This window comes from Falco rusticolus, chromosome 2, assembly GCF_015220075.1.
Source record: "Falco rusticolus isolate bFalRus1 chromosome 2, bFalRus1.pri, whole genome shotgun sequence".
In the NCBI taxonomy this organism is placed as follows: domain Eukaryota; kingdom Metazoa; phylum Chordata; class Aves; order Falconiformes; family Falconidae; genus Falco; species Falco rusticolus.
The window spans coordinates 18857842-18875457 of NC_051188.1; the positions used below are offsets into that span (position 1 = coordinate 18857842).

General features: G+C 40.7%; 1 protein-coding gene across 2 annotated transcripts in view; it reads right to left on the reverse strand.

Annotated features, from left to right (window-relative positions):
* RDX (radixin) overlaps positions 1 to 12706 on the reverse strand; it is a 41492-nt gene extending 28786 nt beyond the window's left edge. The window contains exons 1-2 of one of the 2 annotated variants that reach the window (XM_037376967.1): positions 5527 to 5548; positions 4766 to 4834 (exon numbers count right to left, since the gene is read on the reverse strand). In XM_037376967.1, the coding sequence (XP_037232864.1) occupies positions 4766 to 4777 (12 nt within the window). In that variant the 5' untranslated portion in view covers positions 4778 to 4834; positions 5527 to 5548. Of the gene's footprint in view, positions 1 to 4765; positions 4835 to 5526; positions 5549 to 12593 lie in introns of those variants that run through there. The other variant, XM_037376966.1, reaches the window with a different exon arrangement.
* Positions 12707 to 17616: the final 4910 nt, after the last annotated feature.

The window sequence follows — 17616 nt, forward strand, 5'->3', positions numbered from 1 at the left end:
CTAAAGCAATACGTATATGAAAGAATTTATCAAAACCAATACAGAACACAGTCAATGAACATACCTGGAACACCCATGTGCACATATTAAAAGCATGCATTTCATATGGGAATTACATTTGTTGTTGTATTCCTTCACTACTTTAAGGACACAGCAAATATTTTTCTATACTTCCTTTGTAGTATCTCACCTCAATCCTCCACAGTTTATTGGGATATTACAGTTACCACATTAATCTTTGGACCTCTCCTCAAACACGGACTGTCCACAGAATATGCACAACACTTGTCAGCTTAATAGTCTTAATACTTCTTATTACTGTACTTGAGCCATCGTTTACAGATAATTAGTCGTAGCACTTCAGCTTTCATCAGGAACCGAAACTGAGTAGGTACCAATATTTAGCAAGAAAGCCATTTAAAATTACATTAAAAAGGCTGCAATAGTTTTGCTTTGTTTTAATAAATGCAATATGAATTAATCACATGTAAAAGCCAAGAAATCAGTTCAAATCTTACAAATAAAGAATATTGCATATAGTAAAAACGTTTTTTTCACACTAGTTTGGTCAATTACTGTATTAAGTTTGCATATTAAATTATTTGTGTTAAGGAATAGCAGTATTAGTCCCACTACAAATATACACAGCACACTCTCCATATCAACCTCAAAGCAGACACAGGAAGAGATGCAAGATGAATAAGGTAAAAAGGTAAGAGTTAAACAGCATTAGGAACAGGAGGGTACAGAAAAAATGGTAAATAGATTTTACTAACAGACAAATAAAAAGAAAGCAGTCCCCCAAACTGATATCAGTTACCTATTTCTGCTCCAGAAATAAATCACATATTCAAACCATAATTAAAATACTGCACTAGACATCTCAAAGATTTTCCTGTAAAAGAACACTCTAGTCAACAATGAATTTATAGACTATTTCCATTCAACCATTTTGCAGAAATTAACTTGATCTTATAAATATTCAAATTCTAAACATCCATATTATTCCAGAATCTGTTATCTACTCCTTTTGAATACACAATATTGTAAAATGTTGAAGTTTAAAAAAAGAATTCTTTTTTTAATCTTAGTAATTTTGACATCTACCCCATTCCTATCTAGCATGCTTTCTCCTTCATGCCTTGTCTTGTACAGAAAGACAAAGATAGTCTTATATAGAAATGCTGCAAAGTACCAACAAAAAAAAGCTGATAGTTTTAATTCCTCTTACACCCGATACATGAAACTAATATTTCAGTCAATTAAATCTAATCTTCTTAGCCTATGAAATGATTAACAGTTATGTAACTAATGATGTCTAATTTTAGTTTCTATGTTTCTATTTTTGGTAAAGATCTGGGAGAATCTGAGAAACATTTTGAATCTGTTCCTTTAGGAAGAAAGCACTGAAAATAAGATTCAACAAATATTCTGTTCTTTAGTAAGCAAGAGAACTAAGCACGCTGAAAACAGCCTATTAACAGCTCCAATTTTGATTACAGCAGCAAAGACCTAATTAAATGAAGTCACTCACATTTCTTTTTTTTAGATGGATCACAACAGAAGCTAAGTGAAACTTAATTTTTCACTGCTAGGCAGAACTGAGAATATTAAGTCTCAGAACTATTTTGTTTTAAAAGTAGAGGAGATCCCGAGTAAACTACTTGAAAGAATGGAAAGCCACTTTGTTACAAAGTGAACAGAGAAGCAATCAAACAAGGAAGTGTTTCAATAATGTGTATTTTCCAGACACATATTGCCTTCATACCTCAGGACATTATATTAAAGTCAAAGTAGCCTTTTCACTCAAGCTATTTAACCTAGTAGCCCAAGACAGAAAATCCCAAACGCCTAAGAACAATGACCTTTTACTACCACATGTAAGAAGATCATTCACAGTGGCACGAACCTTATTTTACACTGAGACTTCCAGGAAAAATGAAAGATCGTTGCTTTGAAATTCAATTATGCCAAGACCAGTCACTGGTTTTCATTTACTTAATTTTGCCTGGAATACTACGAAACTTTTCAACGTGAAAGCAGAAGTGAAACTGAAATCTATTCCATTGTATTTTCTGTGATTTAGTGTTTACTGATTGCATTTAAACAAATCTATAGCTTAATTATTTGTTATACCTAAGAAAAAAATGTAATTCATTCAGAAAACATGGAGAAAATTTACTTGTACTGCACTGGTTCACATATTTAGAAGATGACCAGGTTTTCTGAAAAGTATCAATTGGATCACTACAGCAGAATCTGGAAATAAAAATATGCCTAAATAGGTCACAATAATACAGAGAAGAGAGCTATAAAATAACACCGTCAACATTTTTCATTCTCACCGATTATGTTAACTGGATTTCTTAGTTTTATCCATGATTATTTCATTAGTTGTCAGGTTAAAAGACCTCCAATAATAAAACTACTGAACACTGACAGTCTTACTGCAACAACTGTCAAAAATAAAGAACAAGGAGTTGAAGCACAAATAGTTTGCAGGCTAGAAGTACATTTGATTATTGTGGATTGTCTTTAAAAGACAACTGGTAAGAGCTACAGTGAATGTTCAGAGCAAGGGACCTTCTACAGTCCAGTACTATCAAACCCTAGCTGAACAGCAAGACTCTTCAAAGAACAATGTCGTATTCATTAAACATAACCAATGATCAGGCTCTTATAGTCTCCAAAGAAGAAGGGGGCGGGGGGGGGGGGGGGGCGGGAGGGAAAGGGAAGAAGAAGAAAAAACATGAAGCGCTCCAAAGCAATCTATCACTTAAGCAGCAACCAGGGCAAAATCTGAGGTCTGATTTTTATAGGTAAAATTACTTAATCTTTGGCATGTGTGCTACTTCTTCATCCACTGATTACTAATTACAATTACAGCAACCTAGAGTTCACAGGAAGAAATCCATAAGACATTTTTCAAGAAATCTAATAAATTTCATTTCATTTCTGAACAGCTCCTCTCACTTGGCTTCCTTCTAAGATCTCACATGTGCCTGCATCGTCAGGAGACCAAAGAGAATATCCCAGCATATGAGAACTCTTTATATAAATCCCCTTATCAAAGGGGAAAAAAAAAAAAAATATCTCATCTTTGGCATGAGTCCAGCTTCTTTCCTAAGATCTGCTAGCTGATTTCCATTCCTAGGGTGGATAGCGAGCTCTTCTAACACCTCTGCAATCTCAGTTCTAAAGATACTGCTTTTCTTGTGAACAACCCTGTAACTGTATTTCCTACAATTTTCTCAGGCCCTTAAAATAGTGGGAACCCAGCCTGCCTAATTTCATGGTTCCAATACCACTCACTCAGGCTGTCTTTTTTTTTGTAGTCATCACTTCTATGACTTCATTCCTCTGTAGCTGCATGGAGTTGGGGGTCTCAGGAACCACATGAGCTCACAGTGACTTTTTGTCTCATTCTTAAAATACAGTTTTCCAATTGAGAACTCTGTCAACACACTACTACATTATCACAGCCAGGACTCACAAAGGTCAGAAAACAGTATGCTACTAATTCATTTTCCAGCCTATAATAGTGCAGCTTTCTGTAAGAAAGGGGTAGGATACGAGTAACAACGTTCAACTTCAGAAAGTGCTAAAATACAATCCCCAATCCACAGCAGGGAAAAGAAGAAATTACAGAAATAATATGATATGGCCAGTTGGTCATTAGACCAACAGCAAAGCTCAGAACAGAACTTCTAGCCCTTGGACATTCCCACGCTCACACTATTCATTAAGCTGTACCAGTTCCAAATACTGGCATGCAATATAGACTGTTTACACTGGTAACTTCTGATAAATAGCAAAAACCTTTCATAGATCTATGTATAGGTATGTATATATGTACATGCATGCACACAGACATATTTATTCTTAGTAATATATCTGCCCTGCTCCTAATCTACTACTTCAATGAAAATATCAGTAAACAAAGCAAGCCTGAAGGCTATTACATAAACCAATTGAGTTTAATAGAAATAATCTCCCCTGACAATTCAGCTCCCTTTATGAATGCTTTGCTCACTGGATATAAGGGGAAGAGACAACCAAAAGTCATTTAACACAAGGCGGAGGAAATCCTAAGCAACTACTTTTACATCAGTAGCAAAAGAATCAAGCTGCTGAATAATTATCTCCTCAAAGAATTCTAGAACTATTATCGAAACTAAAGTTGGAGATTTTTTCTTTTCCCCTGGACAGAAAATGGATGAACCCTTTTCTCAGCTGAGCCAAGATGAATAGGAGACAACAAACATTGCTTCTTCCCTCCCCTTCAACGCTTACCTTTCTAGGTTATATCCTCTACCATGGTAAAACTACCACCTAACCTAGCGCTGTTGCTGTCACAGACACATTTTCTGTCTTCCCTGCCAAAACCTGCAGCAAATCCTTCCACAGATTCTCAGACATCGGACAAGGCTCAAATTATGCCTCCATTAACTACTGTATGTCATCTCATCCCAAAGTCAACAATTCCTGAGAAGTCATTCCTCCTGCCAGCCAAATGGACTCTTAAGTTCATTGTGGTTTCTAAGTACTGACCCAATCTCCAAGCATGCTTCATGCAACTTGCAGTACCGAGCTTTCTTGATCTTTTTTCCTGTTGTTATTAAACTATCTCAACTCCAATGGCACATTATCAGATCTTAGGAAATCTAGAAAGAGCAGAGTCAAAACAGCTAGAACTGTTACAAGACCACCACTCAAACGTGAAAACCCTATTGGATTTTAGATGAGTAAGAAAACAGCTACTTACTGGTTTTGGCATTTTTCTTGTTTTCTTTAGTCTCCTGTTCACTTAGATCTTCTACAAACTCTTTCTCTCCTGTCAACAACAAAATTAAAGGGGTTGTTTTTTAATTAATCAAAACAGAGCTCATGTATGTCACAGCAAATAGTACAAATTCCAAAGCAGGTAAACAAGTGCTCTACACATACAAAATACACTTTTCAATAGTTTATAAAAATAAAAAGCAATTAAGTTAGCCGGAACCAGAATCTACAGGTCTCTAAGTAGTAACCTCTTTTCCAGTTTTTGTAGAATGTTAATCCACTAATGTTAGAATAAAGAGACAACAGCTCCACGAGTGCTACAAATTCTTTTTAAAATTTTTGATATCAGACACCTTCTAGTATTAAAAGCTTTAACATTATTTACGAGGAAGTAGAATTTGTACAAGGAACTCCAAAGCTGCAATTTAATCTGTCAACTCTCATCAAACTTGAAACACCATGAAAAAACAAACTAACATAATTTTAAAGCATCAAAACTCCATTTCATCTCTATAACAGCATCCATTTCTCTCAGTGAAGGAATGACATGGTCATTTTTCCCACAAGAAATGAAATGCAAGTATACCACCACAGTAAAAAAAAGGAAGAAAATCTGCTCTGCTTAAAAAAGGGCTTTTTTTACTTTAAGCAGAAAGGCTGTAAGTTATGACTATGTGGTAATGAAAGTATTCACTATTGTGTTCTGTTCAAAAAAAGTTTTTATGCCTTGAAAAAAATACTTGCAATGTTATTTGTAGACAGCATCCTGCAGCCTTTTCGATTCATTCTAACTCAGAATGATCAAGCAGCTAGTCACCTTCTCACACACATTTAAAGTAATGACTTCCATGAATCAGTCCTGCTGCTGGTCTCCAAAGAGTACCGAAGATGGCACTGCCTTCAAAAATAATATTAACTGGAATTACATTTACACTAATAAAAGTGAAAGTGACATACTACTCAGAATAATTCAAGATTCCAGTATTATAACTCCATGCCTGCATCAGAAGAACAAAATTTTCAGAAGTGCTAAAAAAAAAAACACCAAGGAAAAAACCCAAAATGTTTGGAGTAATTAATTTATCAAAAACAATCTTTTGCATAAATGATTTTTCATTCATAAACAGAAAAGGCTAATATAAAGTGCTGTTACATATATTTATAAAAACTTATCTTTTTCTTGCCTCTTGGCAATAAAAAAATACAGTAAATACTAGAAACATTTGAACAGCAACCTAAGGTGCACCAGCAGTTCATTTTTATTTCTTTTTCTAATCTCTGGAGATACGTTTCAAAAGTGGGACTGGAAAGAGAGATAAAGGATGAAAACAGGATTCAAGAAGCATCAATGTTGGTAGCTGGTAAAGAAAAGTTAATCTCAAGACTAACGATTACAGAAAGAGGGATCTAATGGTATAATGCAGATATGGAGCAAATTTTGTTTGGCAAAATTAAAACAGAATCTTTAAGTTATATTCATTATGATATAATTAATGTAGCACAGCTATAAATGTATAATACTACATTTTATCCTAGCATAAAGACAATTACATTCCAGTAGATTTATTTTTTTTTAATCGCAGAGAATATTATGAAGTATTAGGCAGTATCAGTAAGACTAATGTTCTAAGATATTATTCAATATATTCCTGAAAAGAATGAATATACTTTTACACAATTTCCTACACACACACACACCCCTTTTCTTTTAGCCACAAAAGCTTTCAGAGGAAAAATAAAATAAAATGGGGTTTTGGGTGCTTACAGCACTGGCTTTTGATAAAATTCAACAGCATGCTTCCAGTTCACAGAAGAGATTACCTTGTCTTCTTCCCCCCTTTCCCCAATATACTCCTCAGAAAAATTCAAGAGTAGCAAAAAGCAAAATAAGCTTGGCTCTAAGACCCGCTAACAGTAGGCAGGATTCCAAGGTGTACTAATACTTGTGTTCACCTTCCTGCCTGCAGAGGCTCATTGCTTGCAAAACTGAAGGTAGACAGAAGCCCTAAACTCAGTTAATTAACAATGCAAAAACTAAATTAGATTCTCATCTACCATTTTATAAGCGTGCCAACTCAACAGTACTAAAAGTAATAGAAAGTAGCACAACCATTTTTATGTGCCTATCATTACATTAGCATTGAAAAGGAGGAGTATGGTAAGATGACTGATAAGTCCAGTCTCCAGGAGACAAATGAGAACACATGGCAAGAGGCCGAGATCTGCGTTATCAACTTTCTATCAAGAGGTCTTGCTAAGAGAGACCATGTCTATCACCTGAAATGACTGTCATACCCTCACACATTTTATCATTGCAAATTCTGCCATAAACATAAACACGTCCTGACTTTTTGCTTTTGGTTTTACCCAAACATTTTTCTAAATTACTTCTTTGGAAACATATTTGAAAATCTCAATGTAATTTTTAAAATCGGAAACATGACTACAAAGTTTTTGAGGATAATTCTATGTCATCAAATCACAATTAGTAGACATGCAATTTAAGTGAGTTTACAGAATTAACATTTATTGTTCACACGCAAGAAAACAAAGCTATCAGAAAGCTCTTGCGCAAAACTCAATACAAATGAAGTCTCACTGTCAAGAGTCACAGATCTCATGGGCCTGACTTTCACAATACACACGCAGCAGAAAAAAAAATAATCTATGCAAAACAAATAACACCCAGGTATTTTTTGTTGAAGTGTTTGCTGTAGTATCTTTTACTAGAGTAAAAAAAATAATCTATCATTTCTTAAAAAAAAAAAAGAATGAAATTTAATAAATTTACAGCCAACTATGCTGGACTTGTTTCTATTTCAGATCATAAAGACTTGTGCCATATAATAAGGGGGGAAGGGAATAATCAAACTTGAGTGATAGGGTCTACAACTTAAATTCATGGACCATTGTTTCCATTTTATACACAAATGCAAAAAACAGCCTGTGTCTATACTTTCATACTCAATATCATATCATTTCAAATCAGTTTGTTGACACAAAAGCATTGCAACTAAATATTATACATATGTAAAAATAAAGAAGTTCATAGATCTTAAAACTGCAAAAAATAAAATCAAATAAACACTGAACAGGAAAATATCACCCTATCTTTCCCAATTATTGGCACCATATAACATTAAAACCAAATTAAATACAAGGAAAATATTTGGCCAAAAGAAACCAAAAATCACTGCCAGGCAAAATATTCTACTATTATTACTGGAGTGGTAATACACTTGTGCTGCTTAGGAGTTTCCAATGAATTTACATTTAGTGGATGCAATTATTATCAGTTTTACTAAATCTTTATCTTTGAAACAACTGATTACTTCTATGTGGTTTTATCTTAACACTCATGTGACATGGAATTGCAAATAAGAGGAAAAAAACTAGCCACCTGGGATTGGGAATGATATATTCCTGTCATTTCCTGCATTCTGAAATGAGCTTGTGACCTACTGGACATAAAGGCTCATCACTTTGGCATTCCAATTCACAAAGGTGCTTCTTTCAAGTCAGTATTAGCAGCGCTGTAACTTTGCAGAGCTTCTACTGCTACAACATCCAACGCTCAAGACCTTCACAGCATACACAGTAATCTGGACCCTGGACTAAACCACCAAAGTATCAGCAGGCTCCACACCATAAACAAGCAAAAAAATCGTCCAAAACTTCAAGAATTCTCTTGAAACGAAGAGCTGTGATTTCAATTAATTTCACAACAAAGCAGTTAGTATTTTTAAATCAGTATCATCCATGTTTCCAGTTATGCCACAGAAACCAACAAATAAAGCAATTGTTGAAAGATGACAAAGAAAGCGTTCTTCAGAAAATGATGGTGCACAAAATGCTTGATGCCAAAATTCTGTCAAATAATTCATGCAGCAGCTGCTTTCAAAAGAAACATTCATACATACAGCCATGGGTCTGAGGTCAGGTGAGGATGGGATAGGAGGCAGAAGGCTTGAGCAGGACGCCTGGCTGGCAGAGAACTAGCCCTCAAAAGCAGGACCTTATCTGACAGCTTAGGACCCTCTCTCAGAAGCAGTCTCTTCAGCAGTGTGCCGCCTAAGCTCTAGCAAGAGGTTCACCATCTGTTTTCCTACATACAGATGGCAAGGACCACAGAGCTTTAGCCACAGCAATATAATTAACTCACTTATTCACAGGAACTTACTTAAAATTTACATACCTTTTTTCTTTTCAAAGTCTTACTCCGTTCCATTTTTTGTGATACCTAAAAGTTTTACATCTTTGGGGAGGCAGCAACAGGGAACTTACAGGCCACGGTACCTGACTAACTGGTCTCAGCTTTCTACAGAAACACCTCCCTACTCCAAAGCAGCTTGTGAATGCCTGCAGGGCAGGTAATCTTTTCCACTAACAGCTCCCTAACGACACACTTGCTGCAGTCCAATAAAGAAGTTCATTCGCCACAGACTTTACTTCTGCATACATCTTTTTCAGACAGACAGAGAAGTCATTACACAACTGTCTGCGATGTAAGCAAGCCAAGGGGGAAAACAAAACAAGCCATCTATCTCACAAGAAAAGGCAAGTAAGAAAAATAAAGAGCTGAATTCTACAGCCAAAGTAATAATTGAGACTTGACCAGCACTAGGTATCACATGCAGAGTTTTATATACCAACTTTTTTTATTTTAGTACTGTATCTTTACCTTCTTAAAACCACCACTTTCCCCAACCCTACCTTCCCTGAAATACCTGAGATGGGCTTGCTGCCGCCATGAAAAATAATTGCAATATAACCAGCACAATCGTTATGCATTAAATGTATTTACAATTCAATATATTTTGAAGAGTGAAGTGTTTCTTCTAAACTGCAGTTCCCGAGAACTCCAAAAGTACAAATGAAAACTTGGCAGTTGCCAAGACAGTAGTTAAATAAAAAGCAACACAGACCAGCCAAAGAATACTCGTGCAATACTTGCAGTTTGACAGTTAATAAACTGGTATGCTATAGGTGTATTATGTAATTTATGTACAGTTAATAGTTTAGTAACCTTAACTTCAAAATTTAGCTTCAAAGTACTCACAACTGCACTATTTGAAATAACGTGAAGATTTTGAAGATCCTGGACTACTCTGCCAGGATGGCTAGTCTTCCCATGTACATCTGACGTACCAGCAAAAATGGAATTTAAGAAGCGTGACTGATGCAGGTACTCTGTTGTTTCAAAGTGAAATAAACCCTTCTCTAGAAATACAGTTAGCAAGAATTATAACATAACTGAAATTCTGGGTATATCCTATTTCAAAACCAGGTATTATATTTTTTGAATGATGCTGTTAAGTCTTTTAGAATGAGTTCCATAAAATAAACTTATGAATATGAACCGGCCACTTGCATCAGTCTCCATACACACTACCTAGGGTTCTTAAATTGAAATGTTCCAGAGTAAAGATTATTAAATCCCTTTTTGGGCCAACGTAATACTTGGTTTTCCTTATACTATGTGACTTGAAAGTTTCATTTCACAGAGTGATTGATAAATGTCTAAAGCAGAAAGGAAAAAAGGTTGTTTAAATTCAAAGCACAGCTGAGAATCAGTCTACTGGTAAAGCTAGCCCCCAGATGCAGTCCTTCAGTGTTGAAAGGAAAGAGTTTACCTAGGCCCCTTCAGCTCTGGAGTAAACTCGCTGAGCATGCAAGATACATTGAGTGCTGCTTTAATAGATCAATATCTTTCAACAATCAGGACTTTCTTCAGAAGTTTGTATAAAGCTTTGTTTACATTTACAGACTTGAAAATCCTCCCCTTCCTCTACTCCCACAGACTTCTAAATGCAATACAAAGAGACAAGACAGCTTTGATGTATTTAACACATCCCATAGAATAAAGTAATACCTTCAACAACTTCCTTCTTCACCTTTGCCAACAGAAGTACCCTCTCTCAAAAATCAGGGCAAGACTGTCGAAGAAGAAAGGCCATATACCTATTCTGGCAACAGCTAAAGTAACTTTCTTTACCAAGAACTGCCTTCTAGTATCATAACCTCTGCACTTCTTACCCCCTTAATTCTGCATCTTGTAGATGGATCCATATTCTCACTCTCTTTATGGCTTTACCTGATTTTCCGTGAACCAACATTTTTCCGGCAGTTCTATTATCATCAAGCCCCGCAATGCTCTCTACTGCAATGGCAGAAATAGTCAGACCAGAATTCTTTTTGTCACCTCTACGAACACTTTTACACTGTTTCTTTCAGTCAGCACTGAAGGAAAAGTCTCTGGACAGCTCCTGACATGTCACATTATGTCATTTTCCATGTGTTTTCTAAAGCTGTTTGTTGCACTTTTGCTCTCTAGTCTCCCTCCCCGATAGAAGAGCAGTGTCACTTTGGCACAAAGCTTGGAAATGCGCCACTGCCTTGCAATTGCCATTTGCTGGAAGGCTGCTTATCTGGGAACATTGCACAGGCTTGTAGTTTATTTTTCTCACAGCCCATCTTATGCTAAATCGATAAATCAATAGAGGTAAGTCTTATAATCTAACACACAGTTACTACCTGTCTCTTATCTTTAACGATCAAAAAACTACCTCATCGCAGTAGCCATAATGTTACTATATACCAGCTCCATGTCTTCCCTCTCAACACACGCTGCCCAGCAGCATTGTGCCAATGCACTATATAAGAACTGACAGCAACAACAGTATTTCTATGATCTTCTGAATATGCGAAGTGCTGTGCAGGCAGATGAGCTCTCAAAACGCTTCTGCGACATATACACGATGACAAGCATCCCTGATGAAAACAAAACAGGGTAAAAGATGCAGGCAGATGTCTGAGGCCTGACAAAAACCAGGCACAAAGGCAGAATTAATTAAAACTCAGAACTGCCACTCCCATAACTCGGTTAAAAAAAATGGAATCTTTTAAAAGCCTGCACCAGAAAGAACATGAAATACTTGTCTAGGGTGTTACACTGACTGCAAAATACAGCTTAATAGCACCTTACAACTAATGTGATTAGTTGCGTTGGCCTAGAGTCCAAAGAGTTGGGCTTTTTTTTCACGTTCAACTTAAGAAAACTGACAAGAGACACGAATTCCAAAAAGTTGAAACTAAAACCTCCTTATCTGAGCTCGACGTTAAGCAGCAAGGTTAATCACAAATGCCCACGACTTGCACAAAACATTAACCCATTCAAAAAAGAAACAATGCACAAAGGCTCATTCAGGGCCGCTGTGCCCATTACGTCGCTCAGTATTTAAGGACTCTCAAAATGTGCGTTTGTTGAAAACAATAGACAGCAACAGATGCTTCACAGCACTCGTTTATGAAGTAATTCCTTATTATTCTTCCACACCGCCACAGTCAGCTGGCCGACCCGACTGCCACATGTCTACGGTAACCTCAAGAGCCGCGGCGCCGGGGGACATGAATAATGCAGAGGGGGCTGCGCGGCACGGGCACGCCGAGGGCGCGCTCCCGGGGCTTCCCCAACAAAGCGCCCGCCGCCCCCTCAGCGGCGGCGGGGTGGGCGAGCCGGGCCCCCCGGGCGGCGGCGGCGCCCCGCACACGAGCGGCGCGTTGCAGTGCCGCCGCAACAAGTCGCCCCGCTGCGCGCCGGTGCCCCCCGCCACCCCGGCCCCGGGCTGCGGGCGGGCTCCCGCCTCAGAGCCCGGCGGGGGAACCGGCCCCCACGGCCGCGGCCTGCCGCCCCCGCACTGCCCTCCCGGGCAGGGGAGACCCCGCCCCCGCGCCGGCTGACAGCCGCCCGCGCTCCCCTCGCCTCAGCGCCCCGCGGGGCCGGCGCGGCCCGGCCCGCTCCCCCGCCTCACCTGCGGCTCCGCTCCCCCGCGCTCCCGGTGCCGGGCGGAGGGGGGGAACGGGACCCCGGGGTAGGGCGCTGGGCGCGGCGGTGTCCGCTCCTCGCGGGGCAGGGCGGTGTGTGTCCCCCCCGCCACCGCGCAGTCCCCCGCTGGCAGCGGGGCAGGAGGCGCTGCGGGGCCGCCCCGCGCTGCTCGCGGCGCCGCCGGGGACGAAGTGCCAAGCGCGGCCGCCGCTGACAGCTCCGCAATATGGCGGAGGCCGCCGCCGTTCGGATTTTCCCCCCTATCAGATGTTGCTCCTGCGCCCGCTCTGGGCATGCGCGGCGCGGCCGGGCATGCGCAACAGGCGGCGCGAAGCCGCTGCCCGTAGTGCCGGGGCTGGCGGAGGGGCGCGGGGGCTGGGGGTGCGCGGGCGGCCCCCGGGCGCGGAAGGAGCCGTGCGTGGCCGCGGTGAGGCGGAGCCGGCCGGGGCTCCCGCTGCGGGAACGGGGAGGGCGAGGGGCTGGGGCGGTCACGGGGGGGACGGCGCGGGCGAGAGTTGTAGCTCCCGTGAGGGGATGGTGGCGAGCACCCACCCCGTGAGGCTGCCCCGAGGGCCGCTACCGCGCTGCGGCTTCTCTGCGGGGACTCCGCGGCGCCCTGCGGGCTGGGGCTCAGCCGGCTCCGGGAGACGCGAGTGCCCCGCGGACACCGCCCGAGCCCGGCTCTGCCCGCGCGGTTGCTCCTAACGGGCGCTTAGCGGTAAAGCCGCCCTCCTGAAACTCCGCTGGAGTAAGCGAGGGGAAGATGAGCAGAGAGCGAGCGCTTCCAGCTGGGCGGCCGGGGACGGAAAACGCCAGTGAGGCGGGCAGCGCGCGGCGGGCAGCGTGGATGTCTCCCGTTCGAAGCCCCGCGAGGAAGCCCGTCGCGCTGGGGAGGAGGCGGCAGGCGCGTGGTGCGGGGGAGCCCGGGTGCCCGGGAAGGCAGGCGGGTGGCACGGGGCCGGCGGCGCCAGCGGCCGCGGCGGGCGGGAGCGGGGCTCGGGGCGGGGCCCCTCAGGCAGGGAAGCAGCGCAGAATGCAGCTCGAGTGCAGAGCGCGGACCCCGTGCCCCTCGTTCATCTCGCTGCAGGGATGGGACCCTCGCTCCTTTTTCATCCCTCGGGTGGAGGAAGGAGTCACACTGGGGGATGAGATCACCCTTCTTTTCGTTTTTTCGCATACAATCCCAACAGGAATGGACAAGACAGCAGTAGAGAGAATCCTGCTAAGGACAGAAGCCTTGAGGCAGTCCCAGCCCCCCGTGCGCTTTTGCAGTTTATTTTTGTTTGCAAGAAAGTGAAGGTGCACCCTGAGCTTGGTGGCACCATAGCCAAGGAGGTCAAGCAGCGAAGCTCGCTGCAAAGGGATCCACTTGAGCTACCCTCTGAGTCATGCAGCTGCTATTAATACACCTCGCCCTCTGGCTGTCTGATAAAGAAAGAAAGGTTGGGGGAAAAGCTAAGAGGAATTTTCAATTAAAGCTGCTTCAAAAAGAATAATAAGAACATTTTAGGATGAATCAGAGGTAGGGAGAAGGGGAGGAAGAGGAGAGCAGCCTGGCAAACAACAAGGAATCATGTCCCAGAGAATCTGTGGGAGCCTTAATGACTAAATCTTTTTTAATTTGTTTGGACAAAACTTAAAGAATATTCCAATAAAGTAGATGACTACATAAGACAAACTATGAAGAAATTAAATTGAATTGTACAAGCTTGAGTTTAATTGCTGCTTCTAGAGGCATTTAATGAGTTTAATCTGTGATGATTTTATGCATTGCATTGTATGTTTCAAAGAGGCATCTCTCTCGCAGTCATCACCACAGAACCTGAACATCTCAGTCTGTTAAAAGTACATTCAGTTTTCTCCCATGGTCTAAAACTTGAGTTCCAGCTTTGTTTATAACATTTTGCTCCAAGGAAAAAGTGATGGCACCTAATTCTTCCTCTCCATTCTGGCTTGAAACAGGGTATTTTGCAGTACATTAAACTTCTGAAGTGTCTTGCAGTCTCTGCAGATAACATAGTCCCACTGACCAGCTGCCATGAGTATTGCAACATGCTCTTCCCTGTTCAGGCAGCTTTTTCCTGCAGATCACAGTAAGATCCAAGGGAAATGAAAAACAAAACAAAAAACCAGCCACGGAAAATCAAACCCCGTTTCATTCAGTCACCTAAATAAATTGTCTACCTATCAGTGCACCACACAGATAAAATGTGTTTACTTCAGTTGACTGACTGAATTAGAGTCTCGCTTTTCTTCCCGAATAGTCCATTGTGAACTGGTTCAAATATAGGATTATTGTACTAGGGCATAGTTTGTGTTGATAGTGTGTGGAAGAAAGTTCCTTTCAATTTGTGCATTATCACTGTCAGGATATGCTTTATCTCTTACCCTGTTACATGAAAAATATTATTGCTTAAAAATGTCAAGGTAAATAATAGTCTTATCTTCCTTGTCAACAGTATAATGTGTTTTTCTTCTCACCTTGCTTCCTTAACAAGGAGTAAAATGGCAGTTTGTCTGATAAAACAGGGCAGTAAAAACAAAAGTGTAGTTAAGAGATCATTTTCTTTTCAGCTGTGAAACTGAAACTACAGAAGGAACTTAGAGGCAATAAAGAGAGCTTTCAGATAGCCATATCAACTTGAATTACACAGTTCTTTAAGAGGTAGATTATAAAGATAAAGTTAATGATAAGAATACCGTAACTGCAAGATATAGAAGTTTGTCTTCCTGCAGTAATGCCGAAATACAGCTCTTCATTAAAATACAGATTTTTAAACTTTCATTCCCCAATCTGAGGAATCCATCCTAGATTTGCTTTTGAAAGTAAAGAATTCTGGGCCAATGCTTCTCTTCTTTTTCAGTGCACCTGCAAAGGCATAAAGTATTAGCCAGTGAAGACCCAGTTGTGGGTTAGCACCCACTTTTATTAAAGCTAAATGTACAATCCAAGAGGCATTTACTGGAGAAAACGTTTTGGAAAGGAGAACTAAAAAAAAAAACCAAAAAACAACCTTGAGGAATTTCTGTTTTTTTCGGCATCTTAAATGATGTGTAACATACCTTTACTTTATCCTGTAATTCAATGAAGATGGATGCCATCAGCTAGGATAGAAGTGTAGTCGTGCCTATACCATGCCCTTAATATGAAGAATTATAGATGGAGTTAGTCTACAAGCCTGGAAGCTAGCCACTCTGCCTGGGAATATTTATGCATATGACTCAACACAGACATATAATCTATTAATATGTTTACAGAAGCAGACCTCACATAGTCTAAAATTATTGCAGGGTAATCTTACTATTAATAATTATATGGTCTAAAACCAAATAGTTTGTTCTTTTGTTAGTATTTAAATAACAATAATAGGATAAGTTGCCTTAATGAACACTAATCACATTGATTTTTCCAACAAGTATGTTAGATTGCCTTTTAAAGCCTTCGCTAGAAACAAATGGAATTGAAAGAATTTTGTGGTCGTTAGATGAATCCAGTTCACAGATATTTTAAATATTTGGTGAAATTACAATAAGCGTCTAAAGTAACAGGTTTTATGTAGTCTCAGCTTTGATTAAGTTCAAAAGGCAAAATATGGTACAACACTGCACGGATTTGTCCTTTTCTGTTCTGAAATACCGTAGTTCTGTGAAGCTCACTTGGGTGTCCTTCAGTGCCATGATCCTGCAATTGGCAGCACTTCCACAAGCCTCAGCTCCAGGGAAGATGTCAGGGAGTCCAGGTCCAGGATTCTTCAGCTGGATATTCCCCTGCACAAGCGTTGTGATGAGGGAGGACAGACCCAGCCTGCAAAAGATTGTATGGAAGGGGGATTCTCCCTTCTCTTCAGGAACATGCAGGAAACAGAAAGGATAAATCAGCACCCAAAAGCCTGATCAAAACATCTGAAAAACAGCAGTCAGGATAATCTGCTAATGAACTGCTGTGTTGGCAGCTGGCTTGCTGTCAGGCCATTCTAGCTTTTGTTTTAGTAACCTAGCTGAAGAGGCTTAGCCTCAAACACTGACAATTGAAACTTGGCTGGCCAGGAGACACCTTCACTATCTGTAAGGTTCTTTGCAAAAGTTTTGCCCTGAGGCCAAATGAATTCCTGGTGAAAGACTTAAGGACAATATTGCTCCTTTTGGTGACTGTGCCCACCAGAAGCAAACATGTCACACTGGCCTAGGGCCTGGGTGAGGGACAAGCCTGAAGGCTTTACCGCTGACCATCTCTCACACATGATGACCTCGTGCAATGACACATCTTTGTTTTTCTCTTAGGTGTTTAGTCTCTGGTACTACAGCAAAGATACCACAGTGGTGTCAGCTGTTCCCAGGGCCAAATTTTAATACCTTTTCTGCTCAGCGTGGGAAGTAGCAAAATCACTTGTAGAGGAGTGTGGTTATTTAGCAGTGTGAAATATGGTTCTTAACAATTCAGGCTAAGTGAATCAGTATTTGCATCTCTGTGGTAATAATTCACCAATTTAATTTTTGTACACTATTTATTATGTAGTCCTTATGTTCCATCTATTACTTCAACCACCGTTATCATTTTATGATTATTTTTGTAACTGTTGGTAATTACACAAGGGGCAAGTGAACAAATCAAGCTACTTTGCAATTAAGGCTGGGGCAAGCTATCTGATTTCCTGTACCCAAGATAGGACATACCTGCTCATGTCACTGCTCTTGTGTCATGTCACCCTAACGTGCCTTCACTAATACATAAGGTTGTCATGTAACAGCTGACATTTAGCTGCAGTTTTGGCTTCTGGCCACTTAATGTTTTTATCTCATTCATAGTTATAATTATTATGGCAAGTGCGAGTTGTTCCACAGTGACAGCCTTGTTTCTTTAGTGACCGCATTTATCTTAGTTTTCATGTGGCTGTGGCTGGGTCATGTCCACGGCACTGGAAATCAAAGTCATTGATAATCATGGAGGCATTCACTTCAGCGAAATACTGTTAAGTATTTATAATAAAATAAAATAGGATGTAGGGTAC